Source organism: Alexandromys fortis, unplaced genomic scaffold (genome assembly GCF_014885135.2).
Source record: "Alexandromys fortis isolate MF-2015 unplaced genomic scaffold, M_Fortis_MF-2015_v1.1 scaffold_161, whole genome shotgun sequence".
In the NCBI taxonomy this organism is placed as follows: domain Eukaryota; kingdom Metazoa; phylum Chordata; class Mammalia; order Rodentia; family Cricetidae; genus Alexandromys; species Alexandromys fortis.
In genome coordinates this window covers 2892068-2910918 of record NW_026068073.1, presented here as the reverse complement: position 1 = coordinate 2910918, position 18851 = coordinate 2892068, and the positions used below count along the sequence as shown (strand labels likewise).

The 18851-nt window shown below is 44.6% G+C and overlaps 1 protein-coding gene across 4 annotated transcripts; it reads right to left on the bottom strand.

Annotated features, from left to right (window-relative positions):
• Positions 1-1712: 1712 nt before the first annotated feature.
• LOC126488058 (zinc finger protein 175-like) lies at positions 1713-18491 on the bottom strand. Of its 4 annotated transcripts, none has more exons than XM_050121255.1 (5): positions 18295-18491; positions 15848-16073; positions 7822-7948; positions 7456-7551; positions 1713-5557 (listed from the first exon to the last, which is right to left on the bottom strand). In XM_050121255.1, exons 2-5 carry the CDS (start codon positions 15917-15919, stop codon positions 3252-3254), a joined length of 2601 nt encoding a protein of 866 aa, XP_049977212.1. In that variant the 5' UTR covers positions 15920-16073; positions 18295-18491; the 3' UTR covers positions 1713-3251. The 4 variants fall into 4 exon arrangements, with proteins under 4 accessions (XP_049977212.1, XP_049977209.1, XP_049977211.1 ...); XM_050121252.1 differs by having other exon boundaries at positions 1713-5560; positions 18295-18490; XM_050121254.1 differs by lacking the exon at positions 18295-18491 and adding an exon at positions 18200-18286 and having other exon boundaries at positions 1713-5560.
• Positions 18492-18851: the final 360 nt, after the last annotated feature.

Here is an 18851-nt window from a genome sequence, read left to right as displayed (position 1 = left end):
TGGATTAATATGAAGATGATTTCCTCTTAAGCTGTACAGCTTGACTAAAGTAATGATTTTATGCAATAGTTTTAGATTAAATAGAATTTTGATGATTGAAGGTTTTAAACAAATGAAATAAGGGATTGTTAGTTTATTGGGAAAATTAATATAGGCAAAGGTAGGATACAGTATTGCCCCTGCTCCTGATAAAGCAGGGACTGCAGAGGACAGAAAATAGGAACAAGGAAGTGTCACACAGCTAAAATTTTCACTTGGCTTGAGTGGTATAGACTATGGTTTAGGTTAATGATTAAGAAAACAATCCAATCCCAGGAGTCAACCAACTCAAATTCTTTTTGATGTTGGGAAATGTAAAACAAAGGTCTAAATAATTGCCTTCATGTGATGAAAAAGCAAAGAATTGGATGGTTAGTTAATTAGACAGGACTCTAAAATACAAAAAACAAGTAACTTGCTTTTCTGGCAGTTACAAAAACTACTGCCTAGGTAAGCAGCTATGGCTGGAAGGCTCCCAACCTGTGAGAAGTCTCAAACAAGAATGCTTAACTGAGCGTGGGCTTTGTAAGAAAATGCATGAGGACGCGGTAAGAAATATAATGGGGTTGGCCTATTCCAAAGAAAAAATGTTTTTATGGTGATTATGTAGTAACTATGTAATTTCTGGTTCTGAGGAAACCCTCCTCTTGTAACGGACTTGGCGTGGGGAATATAAAAAGAGTGTCTGAAAAATAAAGTAGAGGGGAGGAGATCCAGCCAGAGGGGTAAGTGTGTGCCTGCCTGGCTGGCCAGATGTCCCGGGAACAGGGTACAGGCCCCCTCCAATTCCCTAAACTGCAGGGTGTCCCCCTGCTACTGGCTCTCTCTAGTTACCCCATCCCATCTTACCCCCAAGCTCTCCTTTCCATCTGTGTGGTCCTTAGATCCACCACCACAGCCTGCTGCAGGGCGGTGGGGGGGGGGGGGCAGCATAAGATCTCCTGAGTAAATTGGGAGCATGGGAACTTTAAGGGAGGGTGGAGGGTTGAAGGGGGGGGAGAGGCAGGGAGGGGAGCAGAGAAAAATGTAGAGCTCAATAAATATCAATAAAATAAAATTTTAAAAAAAGGAAGGAAGGAAGGAAGGAAGGAAGGAAGGAAGGAAGGAAGGAAGCTAAATTCAAGTGGGGGTGGGTGGGAGTGGCAGCATACACCTTTAATCCCAGCACTCAGGAGGCAGAGGCAGGCGGGTCTCTGTGAGTTCGAGGCCAGCCTGGTCTACAGAGGGAGTTCCAGGACAAGACACCAAAGCTACAGAGAAACCTTGTCTCAGAAAAAAAAACACCCCCCCCCAAAAAAAAACCCAAAATCTAAATTCAATCCGCAAACCCCACTTTAAAAAATCAGATACAGTGTGGTACATCTGTATTTACAGCACCTATCTGACAGGATGGATGGACGGTTGAGAAAGGAGACTATCTCCTGGAAGCTAACAAAACCGCCGGCCCGGACCATGCAGCAGCAGCAGAAACCAGAGAGGAGAAAAATGGACTCCTAGAAGTTGTCCTCTGACCTCTACATGTGTGCAATAGCTCACAAGTACCAGCAGTCACACCCAAATAACAGACTAATGGTTGGTTCCAATATCACCACATAGGCTACGGGGGGGGGGGGGGGGGGGGGGGGGGAAAACAGACCTAAACCAAGCCCAAAAAAGAAAAGCACCGTGAACAGTAAATGCCCCAGAGTTCATTTATTCAAAGTACACCTGTACAATAAAAAAGTATTAATTATTGATGGTACAAGTTCAAGATAGAGACTGTTAATAAAAAGTAAAACTAATAGTTACAGGAAGATGTTTCAGTGGGTAAAGGTAATTAATGATCACCAAGCCTGGCAATCCAAGTTCAAACCCCAGGATCCACATGATATGAGATCACTGACTCTTCTGATAGCCAATACACCTAGCAGCCTGTGTACATAAATATATACAGAATAAATGAATGTACGGCTTAATAATAAACTGCCCTCTTCTAGTATGCAGTTAATTCTACGGAAAATTCCACAGAATTGTGGGAATACATACAAGTTCATACAGGCACTGACCAAACACAGGCACATGTGTACGTACACACACACACACACACACACACACACACACACACACACACTCCATACGTATGCCCATTTATATAATCACCCTACTATTACCATGGCTGGTAGTTAAGGATTTTACTGGACTCCCACAATAAATGGGAATATCATTGCCTTAATTTCCCATAAACTTTCTAATAATTTGGTAAAATGTGTCTTATATTCTATAGAAACACTTCTGAAATTATTAGTCAAGGTTAACCTGAAATGAAATTCATGTTTAACAAGTGTGCTTATTGTTATTAATCTGTGACTCACTTTCCTCATGCATAATAATGTGTTATGTCTCAGCAATGTATAACTAGATTTGTTTTCTGTAATATTAATCAGGTGATGTGCAATTTGATGGCCATAAAAAGAACTTCAAGTAGATAGAAATAAATTTCATTTTGGAATATACTAGTAAGCTAGGAACTCTTTTCTCAGTAAACCATGTTCTATAAAACTGCACCTGTAAAACCTGTGGTATGAGCCATGTAGTCTATATGCTGAGTTCTGTCCTGCTTAGGACCTTCCTTCATTCAGAACACACATAGGGCATCCCCACCCATGAACTGATGACGTGACTCATCTGTGATATAAGTAATAATTTCCCAACTGTGGCATTCCAAATCCTTCTCTTCAATATGAGTTGAGAGACAAAGGCCTTGCCCTCGTAGCACGACTAATACAGACCACAGAAGATACTGGGGTTCAACCTGAAGATCAGAAAACAAAGCAGTCAAGCCACGAGAGAGCTCTTGCCTCTATGAAATCTCCACACTGAAAAGAGAGCGAGTTCCCGTCTCCTCCCATCTTACACTCTCTAGTGCTGGGATTGAAAGCATGCACCACTACCGCCTGGCCTCTATGGCTGACTAGTGTGGCTAACTTTGCACTGTGATTTTCAGGAAAGCTTCATTTGTTAGATCATCAAAAGTATCCCTATACACCCCAGCATGAGACACGTGATGTCTAGAAAGTGAGCCTGCTACTGAAAGCTGCTCCCCACTCAGAGCACAAAGGGTCTCTCCCGGGTGACGTCATTTGTTCATGCTATTGGCGCAGGGCATTAGGAAGCAAGACTTTCCCACAGAGGCTTCACCGTGTAACCTGATGGCATGCTCCATCTCAACATTCCTAAGGCTTGTCCTCAGTGTGCGTCTGTACATGAGACGTCAGCTCGGCCTTGTGTAAGAACACTTTCCCACACCTCTCACAGACGAAAGGCGCTTCCTTCCTGTGAATCAGCTTATGCTTAGAGAAAACCGACCTGCTCCGGAAGGTTTTCCCACAGTGAGTGCACACATAAGGTCTCTCTCCTGTGTGAATTCGCTCATGCTCTTGGAGTTGGACCTTAGTACAAAAGGCTTTCCAACAGTTGCTGCATTTGTAAGGTCTCTCTCCCGTGTGGATTAAAAGATGCACCTTCAGTTCAGATGGAGAACAAAATGATTTCCCACAAAAATTGCATTTGTAAGGCTTCTCAAGCAGATGAATTTTTTCATGTCTGCTCAGTGTTGACAATTGTTTGAAGGCCTTTCCACACACAGAGCACACATAAGGCCTCTCCCCTGTGTGAATTCGAGAATGCGCCTTCAGTTGAGATGTTTTACTAAATGATTTCCCACAGTCAGGACATTTACAGGGCTTCTCTCCCGTGTGGATCTGATAATGGGATTTCAGCTGGGACGGATAATTAAACAGCTTCCCACAGTCGGGGCACTTGTAAGGCTTCTCGCCAATGTGAAGCTGCTGGGGGGATGTCAGAGTGGACTCCTGGAGGCCCGGCTCACATTTCTGAGAGACAAAAGGCCTCTCTTTAGTGTGAATTAACTGATGTTTACGAAAAGATGACCTGCTACTGAAGGCCTTCCCACATTCGGTGCACACAAAGGGTCTCTCCCCCGTGTGAATCCGCTCGTGCTCCTGGACTTGCTCCTTGGTGGAGAAGGCTTTCCCACAGTGGCTGCATTTGTAAGGTCTTTCTCCTGTGTGAACACGAGAATGTGCCTTCAGCTGGGACATTTTACTGAACAGTTTCCAACACTCGCGGCATTTGTAAGGCTTCTCTCCTGTGTGATTCTGATAGTGTACTTTCAGTTCACATGGAAAGTTAAAGGACTTCCCACACTCGTGGCATTTGTAAGGCTTCTCCCCGGTGTGGCTGTGGCAGTGCACCTTCAGCTGGGACGGGTAATTAAAGGACTTGCCGCACTCCCTGCAGCTGTAAGGCTTCTCCCCAGGGTGAAGCTTCTCGTGTCTGTCTAGTATTGACTTCTGGTTGAAGGCCTTTCCACACTGAGAACACACATAAGGCTTCTCTCCTGTGTGAATCCGCTGATGCACCTTGAGCTTGGCTGTTTTGCTGAATGACTTTCCACATTCGTGGCATTCGTAAGGCTTCTCGCCCGTGTGACTTTGACGATGCACCTTCAGCTGGGATGGAAATTTAAAGGACTTTCCACAGTCATTGCATTTGTAAGGCTTCTCTCCATCGTGACTTTGCTTATGGGACATCAACTCTGACTTACGTAAGAAGGCCTTCCCACATTTGTCACAGATAAAAGGCGTGTGATTCTTGTGGATCAACTCATGTTCATAGAGAGCTGACCTGTCTCTGAAGGCTTTTCCACACAGTGTGCACACAGACGGTTTCTCCTCTGTGTGAACTGGCTCATGCTCTTGGAGCGCAGCCTTAGTACCAAAGGTTTTCTCACAGCGGCTGCATTTGTAAGGCTCCCCTCCAATGTGAAGTGGATGATCCGCCTTCAGCTGGAATGGATAACTCGATGAATCTGACACACAAAGGAAGGCCTTCCCACCACTGAACGAAACAAGAGGTCTGTCCAAAGTGAGAGTGATCTCAGGTTTGGGCAAAGATATGGCATAGAGTACTTCCCCGCACCGAGGGCCTTGATCTGCTTTCTCCTGAGAATGGTTTTCATGTACCAGTGGTTGTTGATAGTTGAGAACTTCTCCATTCCCAGTACTTCGGCACGATTCTCCTCCATGAGCAGCCACACAGTTAGCATTACAAGAGCCTCGTATCAGGAGCTGACTGGATGCGACAATGTTAATAAGCTGCTCGGTGACACTGCTTTCATTCTGACCATTTGCTCCGAAGTTTAGCCCCAAACTTTTTGGAAGCAAGCAATATTGTGGAAGATTCCCTTGTGTAGAAATGAGGTAGGGTCCCAAAGGAATGGTTTCCCTGGGCTTTTGATATTCAGGTCCACTATCTGTGCTCAGAGTTTTCTTAAGGAAGGTGCCAGGAGGCAAGGGTAGAATCTGGCTTTGTTTATCTCTTGTAGCAGTATCAGAATCCTGCCATAGTTCTTGCAAAAGTGAACACCACAAACCATTTCTTGAGACTTCGCTGGCCATATCACTATGAACTGAAGCTTTCTCAGATACTTTCCGTGGTGAGGTTTCAATTTCTGAGTCTTCTAGGAACATAAAGAGATGAAAGAATAAACAGAGTGAAGAGGATGAAGGATGAATGATACAGAGGGACTGTGACTGAATATGAATGCCTAAATCAGTTACTAATGATGCTGACAATTAGTAAAAGGAAGCTAATCACAACTGTATACAATGGAGATTACCTACATAGCAGACATTAGTATAATTATGACAACAATGGATCAGAGGATGAAGCATATAGACTATCCAGCTGAATTTTTAAGATAGCAATATATAAACGTGAAAAAAACTTCAGTGATAGTTCATTTATATTTTAAAAAATAAAGCTTGCCTGAAGTTCAGAGAGTAAAACAGCCACACTGGCCAGTCTTACAGACCAGACCACAATAACACACACCTTAATCCCAGTAGCCACACTAATTTGCCATAGAAACTGGGAGGTACAGGCCTTTTATCCCAGTGGTACACACCTTTAATCCCAGGACCAGAGAGGAATATAAGACGGGAGGAGACAGCTCTTAAGACACAGTCTCATTCTGAGATTCCTGGGAGTGAGGTCGAGGCAAGAGCCAGTGGCTGGCTGTTTTACTCTTCTGACCCTTTAGGCTGAACCCCAATTTCTGTCTGTGAGTTTTTATCAATTGCACTAGAAAGAGCATCAGAAAGTTACTGAATCTTATATAACAGAAATTAGCTGTGTGTTTCTAACTAAATGTATCAAAACCCAAAGTGACATCATTTGCTGCAGTAACATTTTGATTGATAACATGTCTTAAGTGGAATCCATACATCACATAAGGAAAACTTAACCTAAATAAGAAAGTCTCAGACATGATGGCACAGGCCTTTAATCTCAGCAGTTGGGAGGCAGAGGCAGGTGGATCTCTGTAAGTACAAAACAGCCTGATCGACAAAGTGAGTTCTAGGACAGCCAGGGCTACACAGAGACCTGCCTGAAAAATAACAGTAATAACCAAAAAATACATAAGTAAAATACCTCAGAAATAAACAAATAACGGAAGAAGGAGACGGTCTGTACTGATGCCGATGGGGTCAAGAAAAACAACTTGTGCATTCAAAAAGGAAAATGGGTGGGGCCAAAATAATAAAACAAATTAAACACCAAAGAAAATAGTTCAGAGAGAAGGATAATCAGCCAGACCAAAACAAAGACATTCTAACTTGAATGAGGTAGATTCCAGTTTCTGCTCTCCCAAAATGAAGGAAGCGAATCCTCTTGCAGGAATGTTCTCATCTAAACAAGGCAGCAGAGACTATAAGGTCGGGGACCAAGAAACCGTGAGAACACAGTGAGAACTGCACATTCAGAAGGAACAGAGCCTTTAAGCAAACCTGCCACAGAATGAGAAGAGAAACATACAGAACACTAAGCCTAAGGTGCCACAACTAAGGGGAAGAAATAGACCAGCACAGGAAAGGAAAAAAAATAAATAAATAAACTCAGAGGCAGACAGGAAAAGCAAAGACAGACACAAAATAAACAATAATAAGAACCCCAAGGACAATATGCTAATTCAAAAGTCGGTGGTTAGAACACACAAATTACAAGTCCTTCCTCCATTACTTGGACAATATAGTAACCAACTTGGCTAATGTCAGATGTTCACGAACAAGTGTGTATTTACACATGGGGGTGTACTGGTCATCATTAGTAGAAAATGGATGAGTTAGTTCACTTAGGTTCATTCATATCTATGGTCAGAGAAGCTGGTCCCACAAACTCGCCTTTCATAAAGAAAGTCTCACATTGCCTTACACCAATAATAAATGGATTTCAGAATTAACCACAAAAACTCCAAAGAGAAAACAGCATAAAGGTGACCACCACCGGGGACTTGGTGAGACAAACTGACAAAGGCCTCATGAAATCTACCCCACCTGGGAAGCAATGGCTCACCTGGACACTGCTGGCCTGGGAATTCAATCTTCCCTGCCTGTGCCTCCTTTCCTTTTTCCATCCTAAAGATGACTCCAGGGCTGGGAATGGGGTATCCTGTTAACCAAAAGCATATTAGATTTTGGGGTCATTTCTTGTCTTTAGATGATACAATGAAGCTTGACACTGCCTCACTGCTAAAACCAAGTCAACATTTTCTATTTTGTATAACTAATACTTGCAGATACACAAAAGAAATGAAACATCGGGGCAAATAAAGCAAACACACGGGGGGGGGGGCACTTCTGATACCCCACCATGTTTTACAAAGAGAAGGAAGGAAACCTCAATGGAACTCATCCTGGATCCCCAGGTGGCTGTGCTCACCCACTGCCAAGAGGTGGCTGTAGATCTCCAGCATCACGTCCTGGTACAGACGTCGCTGGGCGGAGTCCAGGTGCTGCCACTCCTCCTGGCTGAAGTCCACAGTCACATCCTCAAAGGACATCCATCTCTGTAACAACGTACCACAGTTCAGGGGTGAACAACTCAACGTCGGAAAACAGGAAAGTTTGCATAAGTTAGGTTTTCAATGATGGCGCACTGCATTTCCCACTAAGCTGGGGGACAGAGAGCACTCCTCAATCCTGCCGTCCATCATACAGTCACATTTCTAAGGAACTAGAAGAGAATTCACTAAGGAAGAGTACACGGCACAATGCTGACTGAGCAACCATATTCCAGGTTGGAGTTAGCTGGACCCACTGGACTCAACATTATGAAACAGGCATTTAGTAGCTGCTTTGCTAAAAGTATTAACTCCTCACTTGGGAACTAAATGCCAACTAAGAGCCTGGCATCTCTACTTCATTGTGTGTCTGTCTCCTTGGCTCTGGGTCACCTACTGACGTCTGTACATGAGCACATGTTCCTCCGGGAGCACCAGTCTAAACATCCCAACTCCCTTCAGAGATAAAGGGACAAAGATTGGTCACTGTTCTTGTCCTTAAATCTTCTTCCTGAGGCTGTGCCCTGAGCAGAAGTAATTACCCTACAAGAAGGGTTCCTCTTCTTGCAATAGGGACTTCTTAGTTATACTTGTGTCTGCTTACTAATCAGCTGTGAAAACAAGACCCCTACCACCTGGGTCCTAGCACCAAAAGCAAACAAACAACAACAAAATTTCCTTTTCTTCCTCTTCCTCTCTTCAAAGAGAGCCTTATTCTATGGCCTCAGCAGCCTGGAACTTGTTGCATAAATCAGGATGGCCTAGGACTGCCTCTGGGTATATAATATTTTCTCAAGATGTTTCTATTAAGTATTTTGTAGAGGTGAAGAGAAAACTAATAAGAGAATACACCTGCATTTTATCTTATTGGCACTTCTTTCTCTCTGTATACCTGTACAACGCATTTCATAAAACTCCCGATACCACCTAGGAAAAGAATCTTCACGCAAAAAATATTTTAATTCACCAACCAGAGACACAGATGACATTATTTGAACATGGCAACTAAAAAAGAAAAAAGAAAACACAAAATCTTACATATAGCTACTGCTAATAATGCAAACTTCACTCCCTCTTCTGAAGCCCCCACATGCTGTAGATGTCTCTCTGCCCCTCGGCTTGTTGATACAGACACCTCTTGAAACCATTTCCAAGCCAACTCGGGATCCTTGGTCCACCTGAGTAGAGCTTGTGATGGTCACTGTGAATTGCTAACTAATGTGAGAAGACCTGTCTTAATTATAGCCAAGCCCATGCTCTGAGCATGACTATAGAAGGTGGGGGGAAGGGGAATTAGAGAGATGACAGCAATTTAGAACATCTGTTGCTCTTGCAAAGTACCTGGGTTCAAGTCCCAGTGCCTACATGGTGGCTCACAACCAGCTATAACTCCAGTCCCAGAGGATCTGATGCTTTCTTCTGGTCTCCAAAGAACCAGGCACACACACTGTACACACACATGCAAGCAAAACATTCATCACACATATAAAATTTAATAATCCCATGATACGGACTCTTCAAATTACACAGTTCACAATGCTGAGTCTCCCTTGGCTAATGACAGGCACACACATGTGTCACCATCATGTTTAGATTTAAAGACCAGCTTCCTAGAAATATAAGAATGGGAATTCATGCTAAAGGATAGCATCGGCAACTTAGCCAAATTCAGAATTTGTCACAGTCTAAAAAATAACCCAAAGTTCTTCAAGAAATGATTAACATGGGGGAGAAAAATTAAGAGATTAAAAGAGGCTAACATGCTTTTTAATTAAGCTGGCTGTGTGAGCACTGGCTGGACCTCGAGAGGAAGACTCCACATATGGAAGTATGATCAGGAACAAATGACTTAAAGGATTAATGGTTATGTTAAGTAGGTTATTATCTCAGAGATAAAAACCAACACAGAGAAAAAAGTGTAGGCTCTAATATTTGGGTTACAAATAACCTAGCAATGGAAAAGAAACAGGATGGGACCTATGCTGATGATCACTCAGAGAAGGGCCATTCTTTTACTCATGGATGAAAATCGTAACACTACAACACTGATAATCTGAAGGTGCCCACGTGCCTACGGGGCACATGGCTATTTCTTTCTAGGCCTTCAAGTACTTTTGACAGATCTTCCAGGCCGACACTAGTGACACTGGCAAACAGGCAGAGGTGCCACTCATCTATCGTTCTTCTGTGTGAAAAATATTTTGTATTAAAATTCTCTACATTAAAATAGAAGGCATATTACTGTAACCATAATGGATAATTCCAGAAGTACTCCGTTGTGCCGGAAGCAAAGGCCTGCATTTTGAGATCTACATTTTGGTTACAGCCATCTTAAGCTCACAAGTTAAGAAAAATATTTACCTCTATCCCCTCTGCAGGGTCTAGGAAATCAATCTGGTATCTTATCTCCTAGCAGAGACCTGCAGACACCAGGCTCTGGAACACATTAGCATTCTCCTTGGTTAGTCAACAATCACAGACCCTCAGTATTTACTTATCAGCTGGGGATGTCTCCGGACCTGAGTTCCAGCAGACCTGAGCTTCCTGACTCCCTTCCCTTCCCCCTGATGCCTTTCCCTTACCCCCTTTGCCCGTTTGCTATATAACAGCTTCTGAGAAAGAATAAACGGTATGGCTTGATCAGAAATCCTGTCTTGCCGTCATTTCTCGCGTCTCTTGTCTCCTTTCATTCCTCTCCACTAGGTTTATCAGGGAGCCCCTGAATGTCTAATGGAGAAAATATCAATGATAACATTACTATGAGAAATTTCCTTTGGAGCATTCAACAATGTATTAAAAATTGTTGCCTCCTCTGGTAGAATGCCTGCAGCCAGGTTAGTGACACACTTTAATTTCACCACTCTGAAGACAGTTGGCAGGTGGATCTCTGGGAGTTTGAGGCCAGCTGGGCCTACATAGTAAGTCTCAGGACAACATAGAGAAACCCTGCCTCAAAACCAAACCAAGCCCCCCAGAATGCATGCAGCCCCCAAATTTATATCAACCTTTGATAGATGATCAATTCTGAGAGTAGAGTCTTCACGATTGGGACTTTAAGAACACATGACAACAGACGGAGAAGAAGAACATGAGCAGCTGGGCAGCAGACCTCACCAGACAACCACTTCGCCTTAGTAAGTGGTGAAAGCAGGGGAGACTCTGACTCAAACAAACACAGTAGAGTTCAGGGTCAGCCTCAGTTACACAGCACTCTGTATGCTGTGAATACCACTGGTGAATAAAGAAACTGCCTTGGCCTGTTGATAGGGCAGAACTTAGTTAGGTGGGGAAAGCTAGGCTGAATGCTGGGAGAAAGAGGGCGAAGTCAGAGAGAAGCCATGGAACCACTGCCAGAGACAGACATGCTGAAACTTTGCCGGTAAGCCACTGCCACGTGGTGATACACAGATTAACAGAGCTGGGTTAAACTAATATGTAAGAATTAGCCAATAAGAAGCTAGAGCTAATGGGCCAAGCAGTGATTTAATTAATACAGTTTCTGTGTGTTTATTTCAGGAGTCTTGGCAGCTGGGAAATGAACAAGCAGCTTCCTTACAACATTTAACAAAAAGGAAAAAAAATAATATTTAACAGTACAAAAAATTCAGAAGGAACAAAACAGATAACTAAAAAAGCAAAACTGAACAGCAAAATAATATAAACAATAAAAATATAAGTGAAAAAGATATATGAATCATAAAAATCAGAAGCAAAGTTCCTAAAAAATACTAAAACATAAGTAAACGCCAACAAAAAACAAAGAGGGAAAAGAAAGAAGCCAGGTGTGATGACAGATGCTTGCAGTCCGAGTCCACAGAAGGTGAAGGCAGGAGGATGAGGAGTTCAAGACAAGTGTCAACTACACAGGGAGTTTGCAGCTAGTTTGGGCTGGAGAGATGGCTCAGCAGTTAAGTGCACTGCCTGAGTTCAATTCCCAGCAAACACAAGGTGGCTCACAACCATCTGTAATGAGATCTGGTGCCCTCTTGAGGAAGAGACCTGGTCAACCATCCTCATGAAACCCAACATGGACCAGTTCAACAGGACCACCATCTACGGACTGCCCATGCTTCAGCATTGCAGGGCATAGATTTCATTTTCATATCAAGAAATACAGAAGACTGGGAGTAAGGAAGAAAAAGAACAATGACCAAATAACTAGATGCTCAAGAAATAAATGAACATCCACATATTTATAAACATAGACATTAAATCGCAAGCAAATGCTCTGTTTTCAGTAAGCTGACTGGCAGTGATCAATACGATAGCTGAGCCTGCACAGCTCTATCTTGCTGCATTTACTCCTGAGCAGGAGAAGTGCGGGGTGTCAGAATGCAGTTTTCCAAACTGGCTTGACTAACTGATACTCTCAGCAGTGGCACACTGCTCCTTCTGCTTCCCTGGGACACAAGCACATCAACACTTGATATTTTTGTGGGGATAATTTTAGACACTCCAATGGAAGGAGCCATGGCAATTATACATACATTTCCCATTCAGCTGAGGAAGCTCAGCTTTTCCTGTTTTCATTACTACACAAGCAAGTCTCTTGCTCATTCAATTGTATGTGGAAGAAGCTTGCACAAGAAGTTAGTCCAGGCACTCAAGACATAGAGGTAGTCATATTTCTGTAAATTTAAGGTCAACCTGGCCTACAGAGCAAGGGTTACTGAGACCTTCTTTCCTTCTGTGACTTTCTCTCTCAGGAGGTCTCTAAAACTAGAGAAAGAGTGACTAGGGAAGGGGCACAAAGTGGCTAAGGATCATGACATGCTGATGAGACCCAGACAACAGAGGAATGGAGGACACTGGTAGACAGTGTGCACAGGATAAAAAAAAAAAAAAAAGACACAGAAAGCTTAAATTTTTTAAGCTCATAATATCCGTCCAGAAGCCACATTTCAAAATATCACGAACTACAAGAACAGGACGAAATGCCATTAATCAAACATCAAAAGGTTCTTAAAATTCCCTTTTTTTAAAAGATTTTTTTTTTTTAAATTTTATGAGTGCTTTGTGCCTGCAGGCTTATGCATCCCTGTGTGTGCAGTAGGCAGAGAGGCCAGAAGAAGCCAGTAGATGCCCTGGAACTGGAGTTACAGTTGTGAACTGTCTAGGAATTGAACCTGGTTCCTCTGCTAGAGCAGCCAATGTTCTTAACTGCTGAGTCATCTCTCTGGCAACCTAAAACTCCTTTAAAACAGAACACTAACTGAGCTGAAGATGGTTCAGCAGAGTAGAAAGAACGAGGTCCCACAGTTGTCCTCTGACTCTACACTTTTGTGACATGTGTACACTCAAAAGACAGAGCAGCCAGGTGGTGGCAGCGCACACCTTTAGTCCCAGCACTGGGGAGCAGAGGCAGGCGGATCTCTGTGAGTTCAAGGCCTGCCTGGTCTACGAGAGCTACTTCCAGGACAGGTAGAGCTGTTACACTGAGAAACCCCGTCTCAAAAAAATAAAAATAAATAAATAAATATTTGGAAAAAAGAATGAGGGAAGCAGCACATTAAAAATAAATAGTACAGAGAGATAGCTCAGCAGTTAGGAGCACTAGCTGCTCTAGCAAAGGACCCAGGTTCAGTTCCCAGCATACAAAGGTTGTTCACAACTCCAGTTCCAGTGGATTCTGCATCCTCTCTGGCCTCCTCACACAGTGTATATGTGCAAAATCATGCAGGCACAAACTCACAAATAAATATGTTTTAAAGCTTTAAAAATAAATAGCTAAGAATGGTAAAGCACACTTTTAATGTCAGCGTGTGGGATGCAGAAGTAACCAGATCACTGTGAGTTTGAGGCCAGCCTGGTCTACATAGCAAATTCCAGGGCAGCCAGGATACACAGTGAGAACCTTGTCTCAAAAATGAATGAATGAATGAATGAATGAATGAATGAATGAATGAATGTTAGGTCTCAAAGTAACCCTGGACAAATTTGTAACGAAGGTGCCTATTAACATGTGGAGGCCTGCCCTCCCTGCATTCCTCAGTACCTGGGGTCCACCCAGCACTTCTCATCCTGCCCTACTCTAAAGCTCTCTCTCCCAGGGGCAGGGCTTCTGCTTCCCTTCCCCAGCCAGATCCAAACACAAGTCAACCATTTGGCTATGCCTCTGCCCTGGCTGGCAGCTCCTCTCTTGCTCTTCTCATGGTCTGCTCTGGTCAGCCTGCCATGTTTAGCCTGATTCTCTGCTCTGCCTGCTTCCTCCCTCGTATCTACAACACAAGTCTTCTCCACACTTCAGGAGTGGTCATCCACTAGGTGGGTCTCTGTTTAATGGACCCATCCTTCATCTTCCCACAAATGCTAACTACCTTAGGATCCTCATCAGTTTCTCTATCAGCTCAAACACCCCACCCTTCTAACATAAAATGTGCTTTATTTTTCTCGCCATATTTCTCCCCCTACTCAGAAACATGCCTTCAGTATGCTCCCCAATAAACCTTTCTACCAATGGAGAAGTCTGGTTTCGTGGTTTCGCTGCACCTTCGCTTACATACCCATTCAAGGAACTCTTGCAAAGTACACCACAAAAAACCAGAGCAGCTACGAACTAGAAGAGAAATCCATAGGACTTGGGGACTAAGGGACCTGAACACATGAAGAGAAAAGAATTCCCATAAAACAGTGAAGGGAGCGAACAGGACAAGGCAGAGGGAGTGCTAAGAGCAGCCTGGCCATGCAGTTAGAAAATCACCAGAAGTTTCCTCAGGAGGAGCAGGGAATGGAACTGGCAGCCAGACCATGGAACACACTGCCACGTTTGAATCCCAGGCTAGCAGATGCTGCAACATAGAAGTTCAGCTAGTGTGTCATCTGTGCCTCAGTTTCTCTTCTTTAATATGAGACAATAGCATAAGCTCAGGAGTCTCCTGGAAGAGTTAGTCCACATCCTAGCTACCGTCACTTGGACAGGAGATACCAGAAAAAACAGATTCACCTGAGGAGATGCCAAGGAGTGGGGAGGAACAGTTAGGAATCTCATCAGCCCCCTCCCTCAGAGCAGCGCTTACAGATCTTATAATTAACATAAGCCTCCTTGTCTTTCTTTGGGACTGAAAGGCTGTGGAGCCAGGTGGGACAGAAACTTCTGTCAACAGAACTCTAATGCAAAAACTGACTTTTCCTTCTCTTTTTCAGATCATGGACAAAGTCTCCTAGCATGCTTTCCCGGGATCTCTGAAAATAACACCCACCTACAGCTGCCCCATCCCACCGCCATTTGCCGGCCTCACTGCCTAAATATAAGGTTTGTTTATGTCCCCTCCATCTCCCCCTCCCCTGAAACTACAGGACTTTCAGGATATCCGCCTTGCAGCTTGCTCTGTTCTCCCTAAAACCCTAATATAATAATCGTCCTGGGGCTTCCTTCTGAGTCCACTTTAAAATTCTTTTACCCATGAGACTAAGAACTGACAGAAAGGTACCTCCCCAGATGCACATCTCTTACAGGGCGGGCATAGCAGGCAACCTTTAAGAAACTGAGGATGGGAAGATGCGAAAGAGGAACAACTATAAATATATAAAAATATAAAAAAGAAAACTCAAGAGGAAAAGCTTGTCATTAAAAAAAATAGATAAGATATCTATAGTCGTTTAAATAAAACAGATGAGACAATATCTATAGTGATGTAGGCCTGTAATTCCAGACTGGAGAGGCTGGGGCAAAAAAAGGTGTTGAGTTTGATGGCAGCTTAGATTATACAGAAAGTTCTAGGCCAGCCTCACATACACAATAAGACCCTGTATTCAAAGAAAGATAGGGCGGGGGGGGGGGGGGGGGGGGAGTAATTAGTTGGTGTGGGATATATACAGTCCACTCTTTTAACTAGATTAAAGATCTCAGAAATACGGTAACATAGGGTCTGCAGCTTCGTGTGTCTGCCCTTAAGTCCCTCTTACCTCACAGGCCCCACGCTGCTCCTCTGCACCCAATGGCTGGATCTTCTGCTGGAAATTCGTATCCGCAGCCATGTCCACTCTGAGCTTCTAGTTTTGATGTTTCTTCGTAGCAGAACCAAATTCCTCAAGAGTTACAGATGCTGAACAAGGCTACCTGGGGCACAGCAAGAGATCCTGAAGCCTGAATGATTTCAGCGGTCCAGGAGCTCTGAGACACTGGCAGTCCCTAGAAGACAAGGAATTGGTGAGGGCCCATGTGGAAGCTCACAGGTAGGCACCGCAAAGGGTACAGAAAGCCCTGCTCGTTATTAGTCAGGGGTATAAAACAGACAACAAAAGAAACAAAAATATCTAAAAACCCATCAGTTTGGATACACTTGCTGTGCTCACATTTTAACTAGGAGAGAAACAATATGCTAACCTAGTTGTTTACAAAATGAGGACACAGGTGTTTATCATAGGGAACCAAATGGCATGCCAGAGTAGGCTGACCAAGCCCTCAGCACCCGAAAGGTAGTAAACACCAACAAAAACTCAGTAAGCTGCCAATTTCATTTTGATTTTATTTCAAACAACCCTTTCAGCTACACATAGTGAGCATCAGATTTCCTTCAATTCGCTCACAGGTCACTAACTAGAAGAACAGGGGAACAGATTCAAGCTGTTTTCTTTCTAAGGAACACACTGGCCACAGTAGTAGTCAGTCTATGTAATCCCTTCTTTTAGTCCGCTTCTGAAAACAGCATTTCTGTTTCCCATTGCCCAGGGAGCTCAGGATGACAGCCAATCCTAATTCTAGTCTGAGTTTCTAAACATTTCTCTGTCCACACACAGCCATATCATGAAAAATTTACTCACCCAAACCTCACTCCCCAACACACACACACACACACACACACACACACACACACACACGAGGCCCCAAACCCTAAGAAAATGCACCAGGACCTCTCCACACTGAGCACTTCTAAGCTGTCCATGAAGGTTCTCTCCCCACCAGAATGCAGCCACTAACATAGATAAGTTCCAGTAACCTCCAACCAGTGTGGCACAGTACTGCCTCCAAGTCACTGACGTGTTCCAGGCAACTTAAACCATTCCTGCCCTAGAACCCAAAAAGATGCTTCCAGGAGTGTATAATATACTGGTGTGTGTGTGTGCGTGTGTTTATGTATGTGTGGCTGTCTGTTAGTTTTTGAGATGGAGTCTATTATGTAGCTCTGGCAGTCCTGGAACTTGCTCCTTAGACCAGACTGGCCTTGAACTCACACTGCCTCAGCTTCACCCGTATTGAAATTAAGGGCGCGCACTACCGCACCCAGCCTGATACACTGTTTTTAAGGGCTCTAAATCAGTACAAATGTTCAGGTACAAATAATATGACCCAGTTTGGAAGCACCCTCAGTTTGGTCAACTGCCAATCACTGAAACCAAAGAGAGCCCAGCACTGATGCACATAACCTCCAAAGGGTCCCCAAATGGGACCCTACAGTGGCCCAAAGAATGAGAATTTGGGCTGTGTGTGTGTGTTATTGTTGTTGTTGTTTTATAAGACAGAGCTTCTCTGTATAGCTGACTGTCTTGGAACTCACTATGTAGACAAGACTGGCCTCGAACTCACAGCGCTCCACCTGCCTCTGCCTCCTGAGTGCTGGGACTAAAAGTATGCACCACCACTGGCTGCTGGTGAGAATTTGTTTTTAGTTGTGTTTATTTCCTTCAGTAATGCTAGCCACCCACAGTGGGAGGAACTAGTAAAGAAGATCCAACAGCAGCCAACAAAAGAAATTCCTTTCTTTACAGACCTTAAGAGAGAAGTCCCTGAGTTCAGCAGCTTAGATACTAGGCAAAGCGTGCCCCGCCACGAGACAGACAGACAGACAGACACACAGACACACACACACACACACACACACACACACACACACACGAGAGAGAGAGAGAACAGTGTGACATTTGTGGCCTGATACTTTCTATTTTGGTATACTTGATGGCGTTTCTCTTCATGTACTAAGACACGACCAAGCATACGGTCACTGGCTAAGCAAACGCTGCCCCGCACAAGCACCCGACACCCGCCCCAGGCTACCTCGCTGCCTGCGCTGACTTCTACGCCTCACGGCCTGAGTGGGTCACAAGCCACCTCAGGATCCTCGTCCTGAAGCTCCCGGCTCCCACCCAGGATCGGCTCCTGCAGCGCACACTCACTGAGTCCTGCCCCGAACGTCCTGACACGACAATTTTCACGGACGACCGTGAGAATTCCCACAGGAGAGCACACTGGGAAGTGACAAAACACAGAAGACGCGGAAACCGCAAGCACGGAACGAAACCGAATCGAACGACCCCCACCTTACCCACGCATCCCCCTGCAGCCTCCGCGGCCGTTGCTCGGCACGGACCAGCGCTGGGCAGCACAGCGTCCGCCCTGCCCCGCAGTCACTCACCTCACTGCACCGCACAGAGAGCTGTGCGCACGGCCCGCCGGGCCGCGACTTCCGCCCGCGGACGCCACAGAGCCCCGGAAGGAAAGGTTCCGAGCCACCTCGCGGACCCGCCAGCAAAAGCAACACTAAAATGACTAGAACATTTAACATTTCATGGCCACTCTATTTCCGGTGTCTTTTAGATTTCCGGCAGGATTTGTCCACGCCCCGCAGGATATGAGCACGCCCCGCGCAACACTTTTGAAACCGAGCGCCTGCCAGCAGTCGTCATGGCGGTCCAGGTGGTTGCAGTTTCTCTGCAAATCGCTGTGGCGGCATCCGTATGCTCAGGAGGTTGGAGGCCACCATCCAGGAACTTCGATTCCGTACAGGCGGGGAAGCTGAATACAGTGCCATAGAGTGGAAGTTGGACGCTGTCCCACATGGTGTGACAGGCCTGACAGGAATTAATGATATTCTTAAGAGTCATTTATTCCCCTTCCTTTGCAGACCATTGAGACAATGGACCCCAGAAATAGATATCTCGTGATGGGGGAGGAGATATGCTGAAGCCAGGC